At 42.4% G+C, this 23,309-nt stretch overlaps 1 protein-coding gene and 1 long non-coding RNA gene across 3 annotated transcripts in view; one reads left to right on the top strand and one right to left on the bottom strand.

The window, feature by feature from the left end:
* The window catches only part of LOC126989337 (DDB1- and CUL4-associated factor 12 homolog), a 22,058-nt gene extending 793 nt beyond the window's left edge, over positions 1 to 21,265 (top strand). The window contains exons 2-10 of one of the 2 annotated variants that reach the window (XM_050847968.1): positions 8,565 to 8,700; positions 9,844 to 10,095; positions 10,443 to 10,607; positions 13,591 to 13,845; positions 14,994 to 15,101; positions 15,568 to 15,897; positions 16,339 to 16,475; positions 18,094 to 19,234; positions 19,361 to 21,265. In XM_050847968.1, the coding sequence (XP_050703925.1) occupies positions 8,566 to 8,700; positions 9,844 to 10,095; positions 10,443 to 10,607; positions 13,591 to 13,845; positions 14,994 to 15,101; positions 15,568 to 15,897; positions 16,339 to 16,475; positions 18,094 to 18,289 (1,578 nt within the window). In that variant the 5' untranslated portion in view covers position 8,565 and the 3' untranslated portion in view covers positions 18,290 to 19,234; positions 19,361 to 21,265. Of the gene's footprint in view, positions 1 to 3,543; positions 3,681 to 8,564; positions 8,701 to 9,843; positions 10,096 to 10,442; positions 10,608 to 13,590; positions 13,846 to 14,993; positions 15,102 to 15,567; positions 15,898 to 16,338; positions 16,476 to 18,093; positions 19,235 to 19,360 lie in introns of those variants that run through there. The other variant, XM_050847967.1, reaches the window with a different exon arrangement.
* Positions 20,375 to 22,906, bottom strand: LOC126989339 (uncharacterized). Its single transcript, XR_007743213.1, has 2 exons — positions 21,454 to 22,906; positions 20,375 to 21,366 (listed from the first exon to the last, which is right to left on the bottom strand). It is a non-coding gene; the product is annotated as an uncharacterized LOC126989339 (long non-coding RNA).
* Between the last annotated feature and the right edge of the window lie 403 nt (positions 22,907 to 23,309).

The raw sequence follows: 23,309 nt of genomic DNA, 5'->3' as shown, positions 1-23,309 counted from the left end.
TAACCGAGAAATCACTTTTTATTTAACATTCGAAGGTGATGATCAAATAAAAATCACTTGAAAATAACAAAGAAATAAAAACAGTCCAGTAAAAACATGGAAATTTACCCCAAAATTTAAAAAAAATAACGAAATAACCGAGAAATCACTTTTTTTTAATACGTGAAGCTGAAATCAAATAAAAATCACTTGAAAATAATAAAGAAATAAAAACAGTCCAATGAAAACATGGAAATTTACCCCAAAATTAAAAAAAATAACGAAATAACCGAGAAATCACCTTTTTTTTTAATACGCGAAGCTGAAATCAAATAAAAATTACTTGAAAATAACGAAGAAATAAAATCAGCCCAGCAAAAAACATGGAAATTTACCCCAAAAGTTAGAAAAATAACGAAATAACCGAGAAATCACCTTTTTTTTAATACGCGAAGCTGAAATCAAATAAAAAATCACTTGAAAATAACGAAAAATAAAATCAGTCGAGCAAAAACATGAAAATTTACCCCAAAAGTTAAAAAAAAATAACGAAATAACCGAGAAATCACCTTTTTTTTAATACGCGAAGCTGAAATCAAATAAAAATCACTTGAAAATAACGAAAAATAAAATCAGTCGAGCAAAAACATGGAAATTTACCCCAAAAATCAGAAAATTCGAAACCGTACTATAAAAAAATAACAGAAAATACGAAAATGAAAAATATACCGACACCAAAAATTATAGACACATAAAAAACAAAATATACACACAAATAAATCCTTATACAACAAAAATAACGTCAAAAATCCACAAAATACGAAAAAAATCACCCAAAAAATACGAAAATTAAAAATATACGTACATCAAAAATTATAGACACACAAAAAACAAAATATACACTCCACAAAATCTAAATAACCCCTCAAATAACATGGAAATAACGTCAAAAATCAAGAAAATATTAAAAATCACCCAAAAATACGAAAATTAAAAATATACGTACATCAAAAATTATAGACACACAAAAACAAAATATACACTCCACAAAATCTAAATAACCCCTCAAATAACATGGAAATAACGTCAAAAATCAAGAAAATACGAAAAAATCACCCAAAAATACGAAAATTTAAAATATACGTACATCAAAAATTATAGACACACAAAAACAAAATATACACTCCACAAAATCTAAATAACCCCTCAAATAACATAGAAATAACGTCAAAAATCAAGAAAATATTAAAAATCACCCAAAAATACGAAAATTTAAAATATACGTACATCAAAAATTATAGACACACAAAAAACAAAATATACACTCCACAAAATCTAAATAACCCCTCAAATAACATTAAAATAACGTCAAAAATCAAGAAAATACGAAAAATCACCCCAAAAAATACGAAAATTAAAAATACACGTACATCAAAAATTATAGACACACAAAAACAAAATATACACTCCACAAAATCTAAATAACCCCTCAAATAACATGGAAATAACGTCAAAAATCCACATAAATACGAAAAAAATCACCCAAAAATACGAAAATTAAAAATACACGTACATCAAAAATCATAAACACACAAAAACAAAATATACACTTCACAAAATCAAATTAACCCCTCAAATAACATAGAAATAACGTCAAAAATCCACAAAATACGAAAAAATTACCCAAAAATACGAAAATCAAAAATATACGTACATCAAAAATTATAGACACACAAAAACAAAATATACACTCCACAAAATCTAAATAACCCCTCAAATAACATAGAAATAACGTCAAAAAACAAGAAAATACGAAAAAATCACCCAAAAATACGAAAATTAAGAATATACGCACATCAAAAATTATAGACACACAAAAACAAAATATACACTTAACAAAATCAAATTAAACTCTCAAATAACATTAAAATAACGTCAAAAATCCACAAAATACGAAAAAAATCACCCAAAAAATACGAAAATTAAAAATATACGTACATAAAAATTTTTAGACACACGAAAAACACAAAATCACTCCACAAAATAAAATTAACCCCTCAAATAACATGGAAATAACGTCAAAAATCAAGAAAATACGAAAAAATCACCCAAAAAATACGAAAATTAAAAATATACGTACATCAAAAATTATAGACACACAAAAACAAAATAAACACTTAACAAAATCTAAATAACCCCTCAAATAACATGGAAATAACGTAAAAAATCCACAAAATACGAAAAAATCACCCAAGAATACGAAAATTAAAAATATACGTACATCAAAAATCATAAACACACAAAAAACAAAATATACACTTCACAAAATCTAAATAACCCCTCAAATAACATAGAAATAACGTCAAAAATCCACAAAATACGAAAAAAATCACCCAAAAAATACGAAAATTAAAAATATACGTACATCAAAAATTATAGACACACAAAAACAAAATATACACTCCACAAAATCTAAATAACCCCTCAAATAACATAGAAATAACGTAAAAAATCCACAAAATACGAAAAAAATCACCCAAAAAATACGAAAATTAAAAATATACGTACATCAAAAATTATAGACACACAAAAAACAAAATATACACTCCACAAAATCTAAATAACCCCTCAAATAACATAGAAATAACGTCAAAAATCAAGAAAATATTAAAAATCACCCAAAAAATACGAAAATTAAAAATACACGTACATCAAAAATTATAGACACACAAAAAACAAAATATACACTCCACAAAATCTAAATAACCCCTCAAATAACACAGAAATAACGTCAAAAATCCACAAAATACGAAAAATCACCCCAAAAAATACGAAAATTTAAAATATACGTACATCAAAAATTTTAAACACTCAAAAAACAAAATAAACACTCCACAAAATCTAAATAACCCCTCAAATAACATAGAAATAACGTCAAAAATCCACAAAATACGAAAAATCACCCCAAAAAATACGAAAATTAAAAATATACGTACATCAAAAATCATAAACACACAAAAACAAAATAAACACTTAACAAAATCAAATTAACCCCTCAAATAACATAGAAATAACGTCAAAAATCAAGAAAATACGAAAAAATCACCCAAAAATACGAAAATTAAAAATACACGTACATCAAAAATCATAAACACACAAAAACAAAATATACACTCCACAAAATCTAAATAACCCCTCAAATAACATAGAAATAACGTCAAAAATCAAGAAAATACGAAAAAAATCACCCCAAAAAATACGAAAATTAAAAATATACGTACATCAAAAATTATAGACACACAAAAAACAAAATATACACTCCACAAAATCTAAATAACCCCTCAAATAACATGGAAATAACGTCAAAAATCAAGAAAATACGAAAAAATCACCCAAAAATACGAAAATTAAAAATATACGTACATCAAAAATTATAGACACACAAAAACAAAATATACACTCCACAAAATCAAATTAACCCCTCAAATAACATAGAAATAACGTCAAAAATCAAGAAAATATTAAAAATCACCCAAAAAACGTTCCCGGGGTGAGAACGTCCATGTTTACTCCTTGTTGTTGTTGACGCGCCAGGAAGCCTTGCCGCCTCTCCTTATTTCCCCCTTTTTCCTCCCTTTCCTCGCCTCCCCGGCCCCGCAGACCTCGCCGGGAGATAGATTACTACTTTAAGATAATTTAAGGTAAGTATCAGCCATTAGGACACTTAAATAAGGGAGATAAGCGCGAAAAACCAACCCCGTGTCAGAATGTTCAAGGTGATCCCGATTTTCCGTTTGTGAGTTTTTGTTTATTTTTCGGTTTTTTTTTAGTTTTGGGGAAAGTGTTATTGATTTTGGGTGTCTGGGAAGATAGATCAATACTTTAAGGTAATTCAAGGTAAGTATGACCCATAGGAAATTTGAAATAAGGATGAAATACGCGAAAATCCACCCCCGTGTCTCACCATACAAGGTTCCCATATATAATTTTCTTGTTTATTTTTCGTATTTTTTCGTTTTTGGGGAAAGTGTTATTGATTTTGGGTGTCTGGGAAGATAGACCAATACTTTAAGGTAATTCAAGGTAAGTATGACCCATAGGAAATAAGAAATAAGTTTGAAATCAGCGAAAATCCACCCCCGTGTCTCACCATACAAGGTTCCCATATATAATTTTCTTGTTTATTTTTCGTTTTTTTTTAGTTTTGGGGGAAAGTGTTATTGATTTTGGGTGTCTGGGAAGGTAGATCAATACTTTAAGGTAATTCAAGGTAAGTATGACCCATAGGAAATTTGAAATAAGGATGAAATACGCGAAAATCCACCCCTGTGTCTCACCAAACCAAGGTTCCCATATATAATTTTCTTGTTTATTTTTCGTTTTTTTTTTAGTTTTGGGGAAAGTGTTATTGATTTTGGGTGTCTGGGAAGGTAGACCAATACTTTAAGGTAATTCAAGGTAAGTATGACCCATAGGAAATAAGAAATAAGTTTGAAATTAGCGAAAATCCACCCCCGTGTCTCACCATAACCAAGGTTCCCATACCTACGTAATTTTCCAGTTTATTTTTTGCTTATTATTTGTTTGTGGTGGAATTGTTATAGATTTTAGGTGTTTGGGAAGATAGATCAATACTTTAAGGTAATTCAAGGTAAGTATCACCCATAGGAAATAAGAAATAAGTTTGAAATCAGCAAAAACTCAGCCCTGTGTCACACCATGTAAGATTTCCATACTGAATTTTCCTGTATATTTTTTGCTTTTTATAATTTTGGGGGAAACTCTCATGGATTTTGGGTGTTTAGAAAGATAGATCAATATTTTAAGGTTAATTTAGGTGAGTATGACCCATAGGAAATAAGAAATAAGTTTGAAATAGCAAAAACTCAGCCCTGTGTCACACCATATAAGATTTCCATACTGAATTTTCCTGTATATTTTTTGCCTTTTTATAATTTTGGGGGAAACTCTCATGGATTTTGGGTGTTTAGAAAGATAGATCAATATTTTAAGGTTAATTTAGGTTAGTACGACCCATAGGAAATAAAAAATAAGTTTGAAATACGCAAAAACTCAGCTCTGTGTCACACCATATAAGATTTCCATACTGAAATATCCTGTATATTTTTTGCCTTTTTATAATTTTGGGGGAAACTCTCATGGATTATGGGTGTTTAGAAAGAGAGATCAATATTTTAAGGTTAATTTAGGTTAGTACGACCCATAGGAAATAAGAAATAAGTTTGAAATCAGCAAAAACTCAGCCCTGTGTCACACCATATAAGATTTCCATACTGAATTTTCCTGTATATTTTTTGCTTTTCATAATTTTGGGGGAAATTCTCATGGATTATGGGTGTTTAGAAAGATAGATCAATATTTTAAGGTTAATTTAGGTTAGTATGACCCACAGGAAATAAGAAATAAGGTTGAAATCAGCAAAAACTCAGCTCTGTGTCACACCATATAAGATTTCCATACTGAATTTTCCTGTATATTTTTTGCTTTTCATAATTTTGGGGGAAACTCTCATGGATTTTGGGTGTTCAGAAAGATAGATCAATATTTTAAGGTTAATTTAGGTGAGTACGACCCATAGGAAATAAGAAATAAGGTTGAAATACGCAAAAACTCAGCCCTGTGTCACACCATTTAAGATTTCCATACTGAATTTTCTTGTATATTTTTTGCTTTTCATAATTTTGGGGGAAATTCTCATGGATTTTGGGTGTTTAGAAAGATAGATCAATATTTTAAGGTTAATTTAGGTTAGTATGAGCCATAGGAAGTAAGAAATAAGTTTGAAATCAGCAAAAACTCACCCCTGTGTCACACCATATAAGATTTCCATACTGAATTTTCCTGTATGTTTTTTGCTTTTTATAATTTTGGGGGAAACTCTCATGGATTTTGGGTGTTTAGAAAGATAGATCAATATTTTAAGGTTAATTTAGGTTAGTATGACCCATAGGAAATAAGAAATAAGTTTGAAATCAGCAAAAACTCAGCCCCTGTGTCACACCATTTAAGATTTCCATACTGAATTTTCCTGTATATTTTTTGCCTTTTTATAATTTTGGGGGAAACTCTCATGTATTTTGGGTGTTTAGAAAGATAGATCAATATTTTAAGGTTAATTTAGGTTAGTATGACCCATAGGAAATAAGAAATAAGTTTGAAATCAGCAAAAACTCAGCCCTGTGTCACACCATATAAGATTTCCATACTGAATTTTCCTGTATATTTTTTGCTTTTTATAATTTTTGGGGAAATTCTCATGGATTTTGGGTGTTCAGAAAGATAGATAAATTTTTTAAGGTTAATTTAGGTGAGTATGAGCCATAGGAAATAAGAAATAAGTTTGAAATCAGCAAAAACTCACCCCTGTGTCACACCATATAAGATTTCCATACTGAATTTTCCTGTATATTTTTTGCTTTTTATAGTTTTTGGGGAAATTCTCATGGATTTTGGGTGATTAGAAAGATAGATCAATATTTTAAGGTTAATTTAGGTGAGTATGAGCCATTAGAATAGAGAAATAAGGGTGAAATTAGCAAAAAAATAAAGTGTCACATCAGCCAGGCCATATTTTGATTTCCCATATCTGATTTTCTTCCTTATTTTTCCTTTGTTTTTGTTTGCGTTGAAATTCTTGTGGTTTTTCATGTTTTGGGGTCATTTAGTAAGGTCATGTGAGGTTAGGTGACCCATCTTACCTTTGTTCTGGTGTACCTGTGTTAGGGCAATTATGAGGTCATGTGTGTTTTGACCTCCCTTGACCTGACCTTCCTATTTTTTTTCTCTTTTTTTCTTTCCTTCCTTTTTCAGTGTTTTCTCCTTTTCTTCTTTCCTTCTTTTTATTTCTCTCTCTCTCTCTCTCTCTCTCTCTCTCTCTCTCTCTCTCTCTCTCTCTCTCTCTCTCTCTCTCTCTCTCTCTCCATTCCTCTCCCTTCTACCCTCCTCCTCTCCCTTCTTCTGCCTACATCCTCCTCCTCCTCCTCCTCCTCTTCTCCCTATCTCCTCACCTCACATGACCTCACATTCTTCTGTACCGTGAACCTAAGAAAACACTCATTAGAACCCAATTGATCCTCTCTTTGACCTTTAGAAATAGTTGATATAAGAATCGAAAGTATCTTATAATATCAGCCACTGACTCAAATGACAAACAGTACCCTACCTCATAGCATATATAGAATGTCCTGACCCACTACTTAACAGACAGTACCCTACCTCACAGCATATATAGAATGTCCTGACCCACTACTTAAGTTCCCAGTAGTGTCTCAAGGCCATCTCACTACAGTAGCATGGATTAGGAGTGAAAAGTGAGAGGGATTCAGTTAGTCTTCCCTTGCTTCTCATCTGTATGCTGCACAAGACTTAAGCATCACCAAGAATATAATTATGCTGTTTGTGTGCACTCAGTCAGACCTTGATGTGTACTGGAACTCATCAGGACAACAGTGAGCTCTCCAAACCCCTTATCTCTAATTTATTTTCCTCTCCCTAATCTCTTTTTCCCTTTTCATTTTCAACCGAGAGAGCCCGGGTTCGATTCTCGGGCGGAGTGGAAAAATTTGGGCGGCTTTTCCGATACCCTACGCCCCTGTCCACCCAGCAGTGAATGGGTACCAGGTATTAATCGGGGGTTGTGTCCTGTCTCCTGGGGTCTGTTCCCTTCTCCTATAATTCCTTCTACTTCCATCTTTCTCCGGCATATGACCACAGATGTTGCGCCGACTAAACCAAACTTTCCCTTCTATAATTCCTTCCCCTTCTGTCTTTCTCTCCGGCATATGACCACAGATGTTGCGCCGACTAAACAAAACTTTCCCTTCTCCTATAATTCCTTCCCCTTCTGTCTTTCTCTCCGGCATATGACCACAGATGTTGCGCCGACTAAACAAAACTTTCCCTTCTCCTATAATTCCTTCCCCTTCTGTCTCTCTCTGGCATATGACCACAGATGTTGCACCCACTAAACCAAACTTTCCCTTCTCCTATAATTCCTTCCCCTTCTGTCTCTCTCCGGCATATGACCACAGATGTTGTGCCGACTAAACAAAACTTTCCCTTCTCCTATAATTCCTTCCCCTTCTGTCTCTCTCTCCGGCATATGACCACAGATGTTGCGCCCACTAAACAAAACTTTCCCTTCTCCTATAATTCCTTCCCCTTCTGTCTCTCTCTCCGGCATATGACCACAGATGTTGCGCCGACTAAACGAAACTTTCCCTTCTCCTATAATTCCTTCCCCTTCTGTCTCTCTCCGGCATATGACCACAGATGTTGCGCCCACTAAACAAAACTTTCCAACTTCTCCCTAATCTCTTTTTATACTTTTCTCTTTCCCTTATATATTTCACTCCCTAATATCTTCCTTTCCCTAATCTTTTCCTCACCCTAGTCAAATCATCCACTAAGGCCTTGAACACTCCATTTGGCGTGCGTGGGTTAGTTAACAGTACAATTCTATATTCATTTCTTCATTGTCTATTCCATCTAAACCCCCCACCCCCCCACCCCCGCTGCCTCCCTCCACCCACTAACACCCCCTCCACCTCTTCCTCCCTCCACAGCATGGCCACCACCCACACCATCCGCACGGTCGGGTGTGTTCCGGCCCACTTTGTCGCCAGGAAGAAGACTCGCGGACGGCAGGGCAATGTTGGCTACCACCGCGCTCCACTCATACACGGAGAGGTGGAGCAGAAGGTGTGTGTGTGTGTGTGTGTGTGTGTGTGTGTGTGTTTACCTAGTTATTGTATACTTAATGATACTCCTCACATTTTTCCTCCACAGTCTCTCTCTCTCTCTCTCTCTCTCTCTCTCTCTCTCTCTCTCTCTCTCTCTCTCTCTCTCTCTCTCTCTCTCTCTCTCTAATATCTTCCTCTTGCCCTAATCTCCTCCTTTATCTCCCTAATCTCATGTCCTCCCTTTTCTTTCTATTTCTCCCTAATCTCATCTCCTTAAGCTCTCTTTCTCTCCTTAATCTTTTGTTCTCCCTTCGTTTCTCCTCCCCAATCTCATCTTTCCCCAATCTTCCCTCCCTCCCTAATCTCATCTCTCTCAAATCTTCCCTCCCTCCCCAATCTCATCTCCCCAAATCTCATCTCTCCCCAATCTCATCCCTCCCCAATCTCATCTCTCCCCAATCTCATCCCTCCCCAATTTCATCTCTCCCCAATCTCATCCCTCCCCAATCTCATCTCTCCCCAATCTCATCCCTCCCCAATCTCATCTCTCTAATCTTCATCCCTAATCTCCCTCATCTGTCCCCAATCTCATCCCTCCCCAATCTCATCTCTCCTCAATCTCATCTCTCTCTAATCTTCATCCCTAATCTCCCTTCTCTCCCCAATCTCATCTCTCTATCATCTTCCTCCCTATCTCATCCCTCCCCAATCTCATCCCTCCCCAATTTCATCCCTCCCCAATCTCATCCCTCCCCACTCTCATCTCTCTCTCCTCTTCATCCCTAATCTCCCTTCTCTCCCCTATCTCATCCCTCCCCAATCTCATCCCTCCCCAATCTCATCTCCCCCAATCTCATCCCTCCCTAATCTCATCTCCCTAATCTCCCCTATCATCTCTCCCAAATCTTCCTCCCTAATCTCCCTTCTCTCCCCTAGCTCATCCCTCCCCAATCTCTCTTCCCTCCCTAATCTTGTGTTCTCCCTTCTTTTCTCCTCCCTAATCTCATCTCTCCCCCAATCTCATCCCTCCTCAATCTCATCCCTCCCCAATCTTATCTCTAATCTTCCTCCCTAATCTCCCTTCTCTCCCCAATCTCCTCCCTCCCCAATCTTCCCTCTCTAATCTCCCTTCCCTCCCTCCCTAATCTCCCTTCCCCCTCAGATTGATGAGTTCATGCTGTACAGTGAGGATGAGGAGGAGGAGGAGGAGAATGATATCGAGGAGGAGGAGAGTGCCAGGGACGGGGGGGGGTACATAGCTCTGGGGGGCATGCCTCTACACAACCACCCCCCCTCCGCCAACAACAACAACAACAACCAACACAACAACGCCTCCTCCGCTCTGTGCTCCGGCTCCGCGCCCTCATCCGCGTCGTCGCTGTTTTTGTTGAAGCGGAAGCAAAGTTTTATACAGGTGTGTGTGTGTGTGTGTGTGTGTGTGTGTTTTCATATGTAAGTGTTTGGGTCATTTGATTTGGATGTGGTTTTTCTCTCTCTCTCTCTCTCTCTCTCTCTCTCTCTCTCTCTCTCTCTCTCTCTCTCTCTCTCTCTCTCTCTCTCTCTCTCTCTCTCTCTCTCTTCTGTCTATCTATCTATCTATTTATCCTCTATTCTTCTTTTCTGTCTCCTGTATCTATCTATCCAGTGTGAATAATCCCTCACTAACCCTCTAATCTATTCTACTTCCTTCTATTCTGTCTATCTATCTATCTTACCAGTATGCATAATCTCACCTTCCGTCCCCCTTCCCCCCCCACACAGAGGTACCAACCACTCAGCCGTAACTTCGCCGACTACGTGTTGACGCGATCGAGGGGGTGCGGCCGCCTCGAACACCAGCACATCAATGAGGAGTTTGGCACCAGGCACATGTTGACCACCGGGATGTTCAAGGAGCGTCCGATTCCACTCAACAGGATCAACAAGGTGGGTGGAAGGGATCTAGGAGGGAGGGGAAGAGGGTTAGAAGTGTTTGAGGTGTTGGGGGTAGAAGGGGTGACCGAAATGCAAGAGCTATATAGTTTTAAAAAGGGAAAAATAGGGAGGTCAATTTCAGATGTTGGAGGTTCATTTTGGATGCTGAGTCAAGGCCTATAGTGACTGTTTGGGGTTTTGCTAGATTAGGTTAAGTTTGGGGTATCTTCAGACACATGATAGCCAGCACCTTATGGCACAAATCAACAAAGAATGACCTCACTTTGTTGTATAGAAAGTCTCATTAGTAAGGAAGCATATATGAATTTTCTGAGTCAAGACCTATAGTGACTGTTTGGGGTTTTGTCAGGTTAGGTTAGGTTAAGTTTAGGGTATCTTCAAACACATGATAGCCAGCACCTTATGGCACAAATCAACAAAGAATGACCTCACTTTGTTATATAGAAAGTCTCATTAGTAAGGAAGCATATATAAGTTTTCTGAGTCAAGACCTATAGTGACTGTTTGGGGTTTTGTTAGGTTAGGTTAGGTTAAGTTTAGGGTATCTTCAAACACATGATAGCCAGCACCTTATGGCACAAATCAACAAAGAATGACCTCACTTTGTTGTATAGAAAGTCTCATTAGTAAGGAAGCATATATAAGTTATCTGAGTCAAGACCTATAGTGACTGTTTGGGGTTTTGTTAGGTTAGGTTAAGTTTAGGGTATCTTCAAACACATGATAGCCAGCACCTTATGGCACAAATCAACAAAGAATGACCTCACTTTGTTGTATAGAAAGTCTCATTAGTAAGGAAGCATAGATGAATTTTCTGAGTCAAGACTTTCTATATGCAGCAATATAACTTCCTTACTAATGAGACTTTGTGGGGTTTTGTTAGGTTAGGTTAAGTTTAGGGTATCTTCAAACACATGATAGCCAGCACCTTATGGCACAAATCAACAAAGAATGACCTCACTTTGTTATATAGAAAGTCTCATTAGTAAGGAAGCATATATAAGTTTTCTGAGTCAAGACCTATAGTGACTGTTTGGGGTTTTGTTAGGTTAGGTTAGGTTAAGTTTAGGGTATCTTCAAACACATGATAGCCAGCACCTTATGGCACAAATCAACAAAGAATGACCTCACTTTGTTGTATAGAAAGTCTCATTAGTAAGGAAGCATATATAAGTTATCTGAGTCAAGACCTATAGTGACTGTTTGGGGTTTTGTTAGGTTAGGTTAGGTTAAGTTTAGGGTATCTTCAAACACATGATAGCCAGCACCTTATGGCACAAATCAACAAAGAATGACCTCACTTTGTTGTATAGAAAGTCTCATTAGTAAGGAAGCATATATGAATTTTCTGAGTCAAGACCTATAGTGACTGTTTGGGGTTTTGCTAGATTAGGTTAAGATTAGGGTATCTTCAAACACATGATAGCCAGCACCTATGGTATAAATCAACAAAGAATGACCTCACTTTGTTCTATAGAAAGTCTCATTATTAAGGAAGCATATATGAATTTTCTGAGTCAAGACCTATAGTGACTGTTTTGGGTTTTGTTAGGTTAGGTTAAGTTTAGGGTATCTTCAAACACATGATAGCCAGCACCTTATGGTATAAATCAACACAGAATGACCTCACTTTGTTGTATAGAAAGTCTCATTAGTAAGGAAGCATATATGAATTTTCTGAGTCAAGACCTATAGTGACTGTTTGGGGTTTTGTTAGGTTAGGTTAGGTTAAGTTTAGGGTATCTTCAAACACATGATAGCCAGCACCTTATGGCACAAATCAACAAAGAATGACCTCACTTTGTTGTATAGAAAGTCTCATTAGTAAGGAAGCATATATGAATTTTCTGAGTCAAGACCTATAGTAACTATTTGGGGTTTTGTTAGGTTAGGTTAGGTTAAGTTTAGGGTATCTTCAAACACATGATAGCCAGCACCTTATGGCACAAATCAACAAAGAATGACCTCACTTTGTTATATAGAAAGTCTCATTAGTAAGGAAGCATATATGAATTTTCTGAGTCAAGACCTATAGTAACTGTTTGGGGTTTTGTTAGGTTAGGTTAGGTTAAGTTTAGGGTATCTTCAAACACATGATAGCCAGCCCCTTATGGCACAAATCAACAAAGAATGACCTCACTTTGTTGTATAGAAAGTCTCATTAGTAAGAAAGCATATATGAATTTTCTGAGTCAAGGCCTATAGTGACTGTTTGGGGTTTTGTTAGGTTAGGTTAAGTTTAGGGTATCTTCAAACACATGATAGCCAGCACCTTATGGTATAAATCAACAAAGAATGACCTCACTTTGTTATATAGAAAGTCTCATTAGTAAGGAAGCATATATGAATTTTCTGAGTCAAGACCTATAGTGACTGTTTGGGGTTTTGTTAGGTTAGGTTAAGTTTAGGGTATCTTCAAACACATGATAGCCAGCCCCTTATGGTATAAATCAACAAAGAATGACCTCACTTTGTTGTATAGAAAGTCTCATTAGTAAGAAAGCATATATGAATTTTCTGAGTCAAGGCCTATAGTGACTGTTTGGGGTTTTGTCAGGTTAGGTTAGGTTAAGTTTTACATCCCTAACCCCATCCTTTCCCTACCTCTTTCCTCCCTTTATTTCTCAACCCCTCATCCTTTCCCTTACCTAACCTCCCTATCTCTTCCCTCTCACCTCTTGTCTCCTCCCTTTATCCCACCTGTCCCACCCTTTTTACCTTACCTAACCTCCCTATCTCTTCCCTCTCACCCCTTGTCTCCTCCCTTTATCCCACCTGTCCCACCCTTTTTACCTTACCTAACCTCCCTACCTACCAATCCACTTTTTCCTGCATCTTCCCTCTCCCTCCCTTTCCCTTACCTAACCTCCTTACACCTCATCCACCCCATCAATCTCTCCCTTCCTTTCCTTTACCTGCCTCCCCTACCTCTTCCCTCACCTCCCCATCTCACCCATGTCTCCCCCCTCCCCAGGTGTTCTGCTCCCAGTGGCTCAGTGACCATCAGATAGCCATGGGGACAAAGTGCAATAAGCTGATGGTATATGATGTCAACACCAGGCAGATGGATGTCATTCCCTCGCTGCGCAGCCCCGAGCAGGCCCGGCCCCCAGAGCAGCAGCAGTGCGGGATTCACTCCATCGAGATCAACCCATCGCGGACGCTGTTGGCAACCGGGGCGCTGAACTCAAACGATATCGCCGTGTACAGACTCCCCACGCTGGACCCTGTGAGTGCGCGTGTGTGTGTGTGTGTGTGTGTGTGTGTGTGTGTGTGTGTGTGGGGATGCCCTAGTGATCTATTGCTCCCATCTCTGTTTACTTGGAGAGGTTACGGGGGAAGATGTTTAAGTTTAGGTGGTTGGGGTGTTTGTAAGAGGTTGTGTGGAAGGATGGAAGAGTAAGGAGGTTGGCTTGATAGACACTCCTGGATGTTACACCGGCCCTTAACTCTTATTACGAAATGCCCAATGTTGAAGCCCCTGTACCCTCTGCCCTCTGACCTTTCCTTACCCAACCTCTCCCTCCCATTCCTCCAAGCCTTCTCTTTCTCTCAACCCCTCCCTCCCTTACTGTCCAACCCCTTCCTCTAATATACCTCCAATCTCTCCCATCAATACCTTCAACCCCTTCCTCATTTTCTCAACCTCTCTCTCTCATACCATCAACCCCTTCCTCATTCTCTCAACCCTTCCCTCCTGTACTGTCAACCTCTCCCTCATTCTCTCAACCTCTCTCTGCCATACCATCAACCCCTTCGTCATACCCCAACCTCTCCCTCCCTCCTCTTTTACCTCCCTACCATTCACTCTTGCTATGAATTGCCCATTGTGGAGACCCTTCTACCCTTCCCTTTCCTTACCCTGCCCCTCCCTTCCATAGGTCCTGCCCAGCCTTGCCTTACCTAACCTTGCCACCCTTACTCTCCCTCTCAAACCTTGCCCCTTGCTGTGAATTGCCCATTGTGGAGGTCCTTCTACCCTTCTCTTTCCTTACCCTGCCCCTCCCTTCCATACTTCCTGCCCAGCCTTGCCTTACCTAACCTTACCCCTTCAGCTATACCCAATGTACCCAACCTTTCCTTCCCTTCCCCTCCTTAGCTAACCTTCTCTTCCCTCCCTTCCCTTACCTTACCCTGCCCCTCCCTTCCATACTTCCTGCCCAGCCTTGCCTTACCTAACCTTATCCCTTCAGTTATACCCAATGTACCCAACCTTTCCTTCCCTTCCCCTCCTTAGCTAACCTTCTCTTCCCTCCCTTCCCTTACCTTCCCTTCCCTTCCTTCCTTCCCCTCCCTCCCTTACCTGACCTAACCTTCCCTCCCCTTCCTTCCCTTACCTTCCCTTACCTCACCTTACCTTCCCTTCCTTGCCTGCAGGTGTGTGTGGGGGACAGAGCTCACAAGGATTGGATATTTGATATGTGTTGGCTGGATGACCAATTCCTTGTATCAGGCTCCAGAGACACCCACCTAGCGCTATGGAAGGTCAGTAGTAGTAGTAGTAGTAGTAGTAGTGGTGGTGGTGGTGGTGGTAAGAGTTTGTTTCTCTGCCTTTTAATATATGCTTGATTTTACTGTTTTTTTCCCATTTTTTTCTGTTCTTTCTTTTCCTTCCTTCCTTCCTTCCTTCCTTCTCTTTCTTTCCTTTTTTTTTCATTCTTTCCTTCCTCCAACTTTTTTTCTCTCTCTCTCTCTCTCCCGTTTATTCTCTCCCTCCCTTCCTTCCTTCCTCCCGTTCTCTTTCCTTCTTTTATTCTGTTCTTCCTTCTTTCCTTCCTCCAAATTTCCTCCAACTCTCTCTCTCTCTTCTTTCACTTCTTACTTACTTACCTTTTCTTCCTTCCTTCCTTCTTCCTTTCTCTCTCTAATCCTTCAGTCCCTTCTTCCATACCTCCCTTCCACCATACCCCATACCAGCCACACTCCCTCACACCTATCTACACACACACAGGTGGACGACGACTCCGAGAGGGCAGGCGAGGCGGGGGGACTCCCAAACTACCACCAAATCCGTCCCGTCCGCGTCAAGAAGTGCAACGGGGCGGAGAAGGTGCGCGCCGTCATCTTCAACCCTAGCTACTCCGAGGTGGTCGCCCTCTCGCTCAACGCCTACGTGCACGTCTGGGATGCCAACCGGTTCGTGCAGAAGATGTCCCGCAAGTTGCCGCACTCCATGGAGAATGTCTGTCTCACCTGCAAAGAAGACTCCTCGCTCTACGCCATCGGATCCAAGTCACACACCACCCTGTTGGACCCTCGGACTTTGCACCATGTTAGGAAGGTGAGGGAAGGGTGTGTAGGTGCAGCAGAGCCCTAGAAGGAAGGAAGGTATGGGCTGTGTGGTGCGTAGCCAATGACTCTACTCTGCATTGCCCTACACCAGTGGTTCTTAAACTTGGGGGCACTAGTAATTTCCAGGGGGGTGGTTCAACGTTGCTAGGTTGTCATACTCTCCCTCCTATGTACCTCCAATCTCTCCAAAACTCCCAGCACTGCATCCTTCCCTTCTCATAACTTACCCTTCCTTTCCTTTCCCAATCCTTCTCTCCAATGTTTCCTCCTCCTTCCCTGAGCTCCACACAGACATTTCAACCCTCCTTCCCTCCCTCCTTCCTTTCTGAGTGTGCATGCTTCTTGTTTTCCTATCTTCCTCTTCTCCAACCTTCTCCTCCTCCTCCTCCTCCTCCTCCCCAAGCCCTTCTAACCTCTCCTCCCTCCCCAGGTCAACGCGCGCATCACCGGCTGTGGGATCCGGTCGGTATCCTTCCACGGCGAAATCCTGACTATCGGCACGGGGGTCGGCGCTATAATGTTCTTCGACATGCGCGCCGGGAAATACATGGAGAGTACAATGAACAGGTGTGTGGGAGAGAGCTGGGGTGACAGGTGTGGAAGGTGGGGAGAGATAGAGACAGATGTGTGGGAGGGAGAGATAGGAGGACAGGTGTGTGGAAGGGAGAGCTGAGGAGACATGTGTGGAAGGTGGGGAGAGATAGAGAGATAGATGTGGGAGGGAGAGATAGGAGGACAGGTGTGTGGAAGGGAGGGCTGGATTGGCAGGTGTGTGTGTGTGTGTGTGTGTGTGTGTGTGTGGAGGGAACAGAAACATATGTGTGTGTGTGTGTGTGTGTGTGTGTGTGTGTGTGTGTGTGTAGCAAGGAGAGACAGGAAGAATGGTGTTTGCAGATGTAGGAAGGAGGTGTGTGTGTGTGTGTGTGTTTGTTTTATCCATACAGGGCAAGAGATATACATTTCATTCATTATTTATTCATTCACTAATAAGTACATCTAATGATATATATATGTGTTTACTAATTAGTGTGTGGTGGAAGGCTTGCAAGACTGTTTCCTGCCATTCCTTCAACACCCCTCCCTCCCTATGCCATACTCACCCTTGCATTCTTCACCCTTTCTATCCCATACTCACCCTTGCATTCTTCACCCTTCCTATGCCATACTCACCCTTGCATTCTTCACCCTTTCTATCCCATACTCACCCTTGCATTCTTCACCCTTTCTATCCCATACTCACCCTTGCATTCTTCACCCTTTCTATCCCATACTCACCCTTGCATTCTTCACTCTTTCTATCCCATACTCACCCTTGCATTCTTCACCCTTTCTATCCCATACTCACCCTTGCATTCTTCACCCTTCCTATCCCATACTCACCCTTGCATTCTTCACCCTTCCTATCCCATACTCACCCTTGCATTCTTCACCCTTCCTATCCCATACTCACCCTTGCATTCTTCACCCTTCCTATCCCATACTCACCCTTGCATTCTTCACCCTTCCTATCCCATACTCACCCTTGCATTCTTCACCCTTTCTATCCCATTCTCACCCTTGCATTCTTCACCCTTCCTATGCCATACTCACCCTTGCATTCTTCACCCTTCCTATCCCATACTCACCCTTGCATTCTTCACCCTTCCTATCCCATACTCACCCTTGCATTCTTCACTTCCTATCCCATACTCACCCTTGCATTCTTCACCCTTCCTATCCCATACTCACCCTTGCATTCTTCACCCTTTCTATCCCATACTCACCCTTGCATTCTTCACCCTTTCTATCCCATACTCACCCTTGCATTCTTCACCCTTTCTATCCCATACTCACCCTTGCATTCTTATTCCTCTCCCTTTTCTACTCCCTTCCATTCTTCACCCTTTCCTTTCCCACCCTTTCTATCCCATACTCACCCTTTTTCTCTCATTCCTCTCCCTTTTCTACTCCCTTGCATTCCTCACCCTTTCCTTTCCCACCCTTTCTATCCCATATACTCACCCTTTTACCTCTCCCTTCCATTCTTCACCCTTTTCTCACTCCCTTTCCATCCTTCCCTTTCACCCTCCTCTCCACTTTCATTTCTCTTTTCCTTCCCCCTTCGTTCTCTTCATCCACCTTCCTCTCCCTCTCCGCACCCCTCTCACACCCCCTCACCTCACGCCTCAATCCCCCCCTCCCACAGTGGCCGCGCCGTTGTCCTGAAGAGCACCAAGGGCTGGGTGAGCGCAGACGACCAATACCATGATGTCTTTCACAATGTTGAGTACACGCCTGCTATATACACACATTGCTACGACTGGTCCGGAATGCGGCTCTTCACGGCGGGCGGCCCTCTCCCCGCCTCACTCAAGGGGAACTACGCTGCCCTTTGGTGCTGAGAGTGGGCAGGGTAGCGGATGACTGGTGTGTGTTTGACGGGTGAGGTGAGAGGGTTGGTCTTTCCGAGGGATGATGATGGGTGATATTTCTGGGGGTGTTGTGTGTGTGGGTGAAATAGTGGATGAGAAGTGTGAGGAGGTGGATGATTGGGTGATGACGACGCCACGGGTGATGTCTCAGATAGGTGTTGAAATACGTGGTGTTGTACATGTGAGTGAGGATGGGGATGGATAGGCTGAGTTAGTTATGAGTGTGTGTGGTGATGAGTGATGATGGGTGATGTTTCCAAGAGGGTGGGAGTGGCTAGGCTGGGTTAGTCATGAGTGTGTGTGGTGATGAGTGATGTTTATGAGTGTGTAGGGGTGTGTGAAAGGCTGAGGAAAGAAGGGGAAGGAGATGGGAGGTGCGTGTAAGGAAAGGAGAAGGGAAAGGGTTATGAAACGTGTCTTAAGTGGTGACATACGACCCCGTAGAAATAGGTGATGTCATGTATATCTGAGTGGTGATTGGTGATGCTTGAGGGGGTAGGAGAGGATGGGGGTAGTGGTGTGTTTGTGTGTGATTGATAGTGATGATTGGGGGTGTATGTGAATGGGTGTAAGAAATGATATTGGTGGTATTTCTGAGTATGTGTGTGTGTGTGTGTGTGTGTGTGTGTGTGTGTAGGGGGGGGGAAAGGGAAGGGAGAGAGGGGAGGAGTTAGGAAAGGGAGGTGGAGTGTGTGTGTGTGTGTGTGTGTGTGGAGTGCAATAGTGGGTGAATGTGATGTGGATTTACTGTTCCCTGCGGAGTTTGTGTTGGTAGGGTTGGTGGAACAGCTGGTATGTGGAGTGATGTGTGTTTTATAGAGTGGAGTAAGTGGAAGAGGTGACTGTTGGTTAAGTGTGGAGGAGTGTGAGTGTTTTATAGAGTGGAGTAAGTGAGTGGAAGGGGTGGTGGAGGAGGTGGCTGGTTATGTGTGGAGTGGTGTTTTATAGAGTGGAGTGAGTGGAAGGGGTGGAGAAGGTGGCCTGGTTATGTGTGGAGTGGTGTTTTATAGAGTGGAGTGAGTGGAAGGGATGGTGGAGGAGGTGACTGAGTTAGCTAGTATGTGAGTGTGGTTTAATTCATTTCATATTGGTAGTATTAATATTATTTCTATTATTATTACGACATTTTCAAAAAGGACTGTATTCCTCCCCTACACCCCACTCCCTTCAGTAAGCTCCTAAGCTCCTGGCCGGGCAAGTTAGGATGCTGCTGACTGGCTGTTGGTCTTTCCGAAGGGGGTAGAAATGAGTGGGTTCCATGTCTGAGGGGTGAGGTTAGGAGTGGGTTTGTTGTGTGGGTTCATGGGTCACATCTCTGTCGCCCAGCACACTCACAAAGGTTCGGAAAGGCTAAAGTTCGAACCACTACCGGGGGGATGCGAGTATGCCCAGTTGTCATTCTTCTATAGGAATCACCTCACCCCACTAGCACCCAGACCCTGCCACTCCCATTCTCATCAAACTGGCTGTCCTCACGACCCCTGCAGGACATTCAACATACACTCTGTCCCTGCCCCTCATCTCAGTCATTCGCACAACCTCACAAAGCCCTTATGACGCAAGGCTCTCCCTGGAAGCTGAACCGTGTTAGACTCGGGGATGAAGTGATATCTCCTCTGCTGTTCCATTCCAGTATCATCTCTGCTCTCCCTTGTGACTCAGCCTGGAGACCTCTGAGCAAGCGCATCTTCAGTGTAGCAAAGTCTGTCACTCGAGAACGCATCGCTACATATGTCCCTGTTCTTGTTGATGTGGTGTTCGGCGTAGTGAAAATGATGTTAGAGTGTTTTACAGTGACTCAAAATTCTGTGTGTTGTGTGATTGATGAGATCAGGAAAAAAATAGGGAGTGTTTCTGAATGTTTGGTAGTGAGTTGGGTGATGGGAGATGCAAGACCCATTCACTCGACTCATTCACACAAGACCCATTCACTCACACAAGATACCCACTCCTAACCTCACCACCTCTCAGACACAGGATAGCCCGCCCAACCCTACCCCCTCAGAAAGACCGACAGCAATGGATAGTGTTGACTCTCCTGGGCTTAACGAACAGGGAACCCATCGCTGCGCTCACCCTGTCTTGAGGCTGTGACACTCCCACTGTTCTTCCGTGGTGAAAGAGAACAAGCTGAACCCTTTACATATCACCACCAGACATGTACGGTCACCCCTTAACACTCACAGGGGTCACGAAACAGAGACTCCTGCTAATGTTAAATTCCTGCCCTATTTAAAAACATTCCTCGACAGCCCAGAATGCAACCCACAACTGTGCAGAGGGAATGAGAAAGATAACCCTGCCTCTCTCTCTATCTATCTATCTATCGGGGTGGGTGAGGGATACATGGATTGACATATGAGCGGAGAGGGAGGGAGGGAGGGGGTCCTTTATGTGTCTGGGGGGCATGTATCTGTGGGGTTTGTAAACATACTGTGGGGTGACATCTGTGGGTCCTGTGAGCTGAGAGAGAGAGAGAGAGAGAGAGAGAGAGAGAGAGAGACACACACACACACACACACACACACACACACACACACACACACACACACACATTCTTAGCACATGTCCAATCCATCTCATTCATCCACCCCCTCCACACCCCATTCCACTTGTCACACCCACACTAAACCTTCCATATACATCCATTCTCACTCCATTTCCCAAACATCTCAGAGCTCCACACCTCACCCATCCACCCTTCTGCCCCCTCCACATCTCACTCCTCTCCCTGTCTGACCCACACTAAACCCTTCCACGCACACCCATTTCATTGTCAGCACATATCCAAAACCACCTCAGTACTGCACCCTACCCTTCCACCCCCTCCACATTCCACTCCTCTTCCTGTCTGATCCACACTAACCCTTCCACACACACTCATTCTCAGCACATGTCCAAATCATCTCAGAGCTCACACCTCACTCCACCCACCCACCCACACCCTTCCACAATCCATTCCACTTGCCACACATTCAATCTCAGCACATGTCCAGACCATCTCAGTAATCCGCCTTACCATCCACCCATCCACTCTTCCTGTCAACCTTCCATACCCCAACACAATCTCAGCACATGTCCAGACCATCTCAGTAATCCGCCTTACCATCCACCCATCCACCCATCCAGTCAACCTTCCATACCCCAACACAATCTTAGCACATGTCCAAATCATCTCACACCTCACTCACCTCACATCCCACCCACTCCTGTTAACCTTCCATATCCAAACAGTCTTAGCACATGTCCAAAATCATCTCACACTTATCTCAATCACCTCACATCCCACTCCTCCTCTGTCCCATCCATCCTCATCCATGTTCATTCTCACTGCCACGCCTCACCCATGCAGCCATAGTTCACTGTAAGGACATAGGAAGAACACATCACAAGTCTCCATGAGGGCTGTACTTGTAAACATTGCCGTAGTGCAGATATTTTTGTGTTTCATCTCGATTATCCAGCATTTTTGTCCCGTGATCTGAGTATTAAAGTCGTGTATGGAGCCCTGAGAACTTGCCCTTTACCTATGCCCTGTCTACACCATTCCCTCAGCGTCAATGGGTCTGTCCCTGTCTACACCATTCCCTCAGCATCAGTCAATGGCTCTCTCCCTATGCCCTGACTACAAGCTTTCCCTCTCAACACCATTCCCTTGTCATCAGTCATTGGGGGCATACACTGTGCGAGGAGGGACACATGACCCCCACCACACAGCAGTACATGCCAGATACCGAGAATTACCTAATGGCTACTTCCAACATTGCTTAGATAACTTTCCCCATGTTACAAGGTCTCCCTGGGCCCCTCCCTTGCCATCCATTCCAACACTATCAGTCAGATGCTATCCACTTCCAGCTTTCTGCGAACCACTTCTAAGGGTTAGTGGCTACACCCAACACAGTAGTTATTTGCCAGTAACAGTGTGGTGCAAATAGACCAAGAAAGAGAAACTGGAGGTGAAGCAAGTGTTACGGAGCTGTTGATGAGTTTCCCGAGTTGGTAGTGCCTGACGAGTCTTAGGCTGCGGACACACTGCACGAGGTAGAGTGTAGAGGGTAGCGGGATGCCTAGCAGGTCAGAGGCAAGAACAAACACGTTATCTAATACGAGTGGCGATACCAGACACGGGTAGCGGGTTTCCTCCAAGCTTACCCGCTACCCGCGTCCTGTATGGCCACTCGTATTAGATAACGTGTTTGTTCTTGCCTCTGACCTGCTAGGCATCCCGCTGCCCTCTACCCTCCCGGCAAACAGCATGCAGTGTGGCCGTACCCATAGAGAGGGAGAGCTTGGAAGGCAGTGTTATCCAGAGAGGGAGAGCTTGGAAGGCAGTGTTATCCAGAGAGGGAGAGCTTGGAAGGCAGTGTTATCCAGAGAGGGAGAGCTTGGAAGGCAGTGTTATCTAGAGAGGGAGAGCTTGGAAGGCAGTGTTATCCAGAGAGGGAGAGCTTGGAAGGCAGTGTTATCCAGAGAGGGAGAGCTTGGAAGGCAGTGTTATCCAGAGAGGGAGAGCTTGGAAGGCAGTGTTATCCAGAGAGGGAGAGCTTGGAAGGCAGTGTTATCTAGAGAGGGAGAGCTTGGAAGGCAGTGTTATCCAGAGAGGAGAGCTTGGAAGGCAGTGTTATCCAGAGCGGGAGAGCTTGGAAGGCAGTGTTATCCAGTGAGGGAGAGCTTGGAAGGCAGTGTTATCTAGAGAGGGAGAGCTTGGAAGGCAGTGTTATCCAGAGAGGGAGAGCTTGGAAGGCAGAGTTATCCAGAGAGGGAGAGCTTGGAAGGCAGTGTTATCCAGAGAGGGAGAGCTTGGAAGGCAGTGTTATCCAGAGAGGAGAGCTGGGATGGCAGTGTTATCTAGAGAGGGAGAGCTTGGAAGGCAGTGTTATCCAGAGAGGGAGAGCTTGGAAGGCAGTGTTATCCAGAGAGGGAGAGCTTGGAAGGCAGTGTTATCTAGAGAGGGAGAGCTTGGAAGGCAGTGTTATCCAGAGAGGGA

The sequence above is a fragment of the Eriocheir sinensis genome, unplaced genomic scaffold, assembly GCF_024679095.1.
Source record: "Eriocheir sinensis breed Jianghai 21 unplaced genomic scaffold, ASM2467909v1 Scaffold113, whole genome shotgun sequence".
Classification (NCBI taxonomy): Eukaryota; Metazoa; Arthropoda; class Malacostraca; order Decapoda; family Varunidae; genus Eriocheir; species Eriocheir sinensis.
Note: the sequence above shows the minus strand (reverse complement) of the source record. Positions and strands in the feature narration are given on the sequence as shown.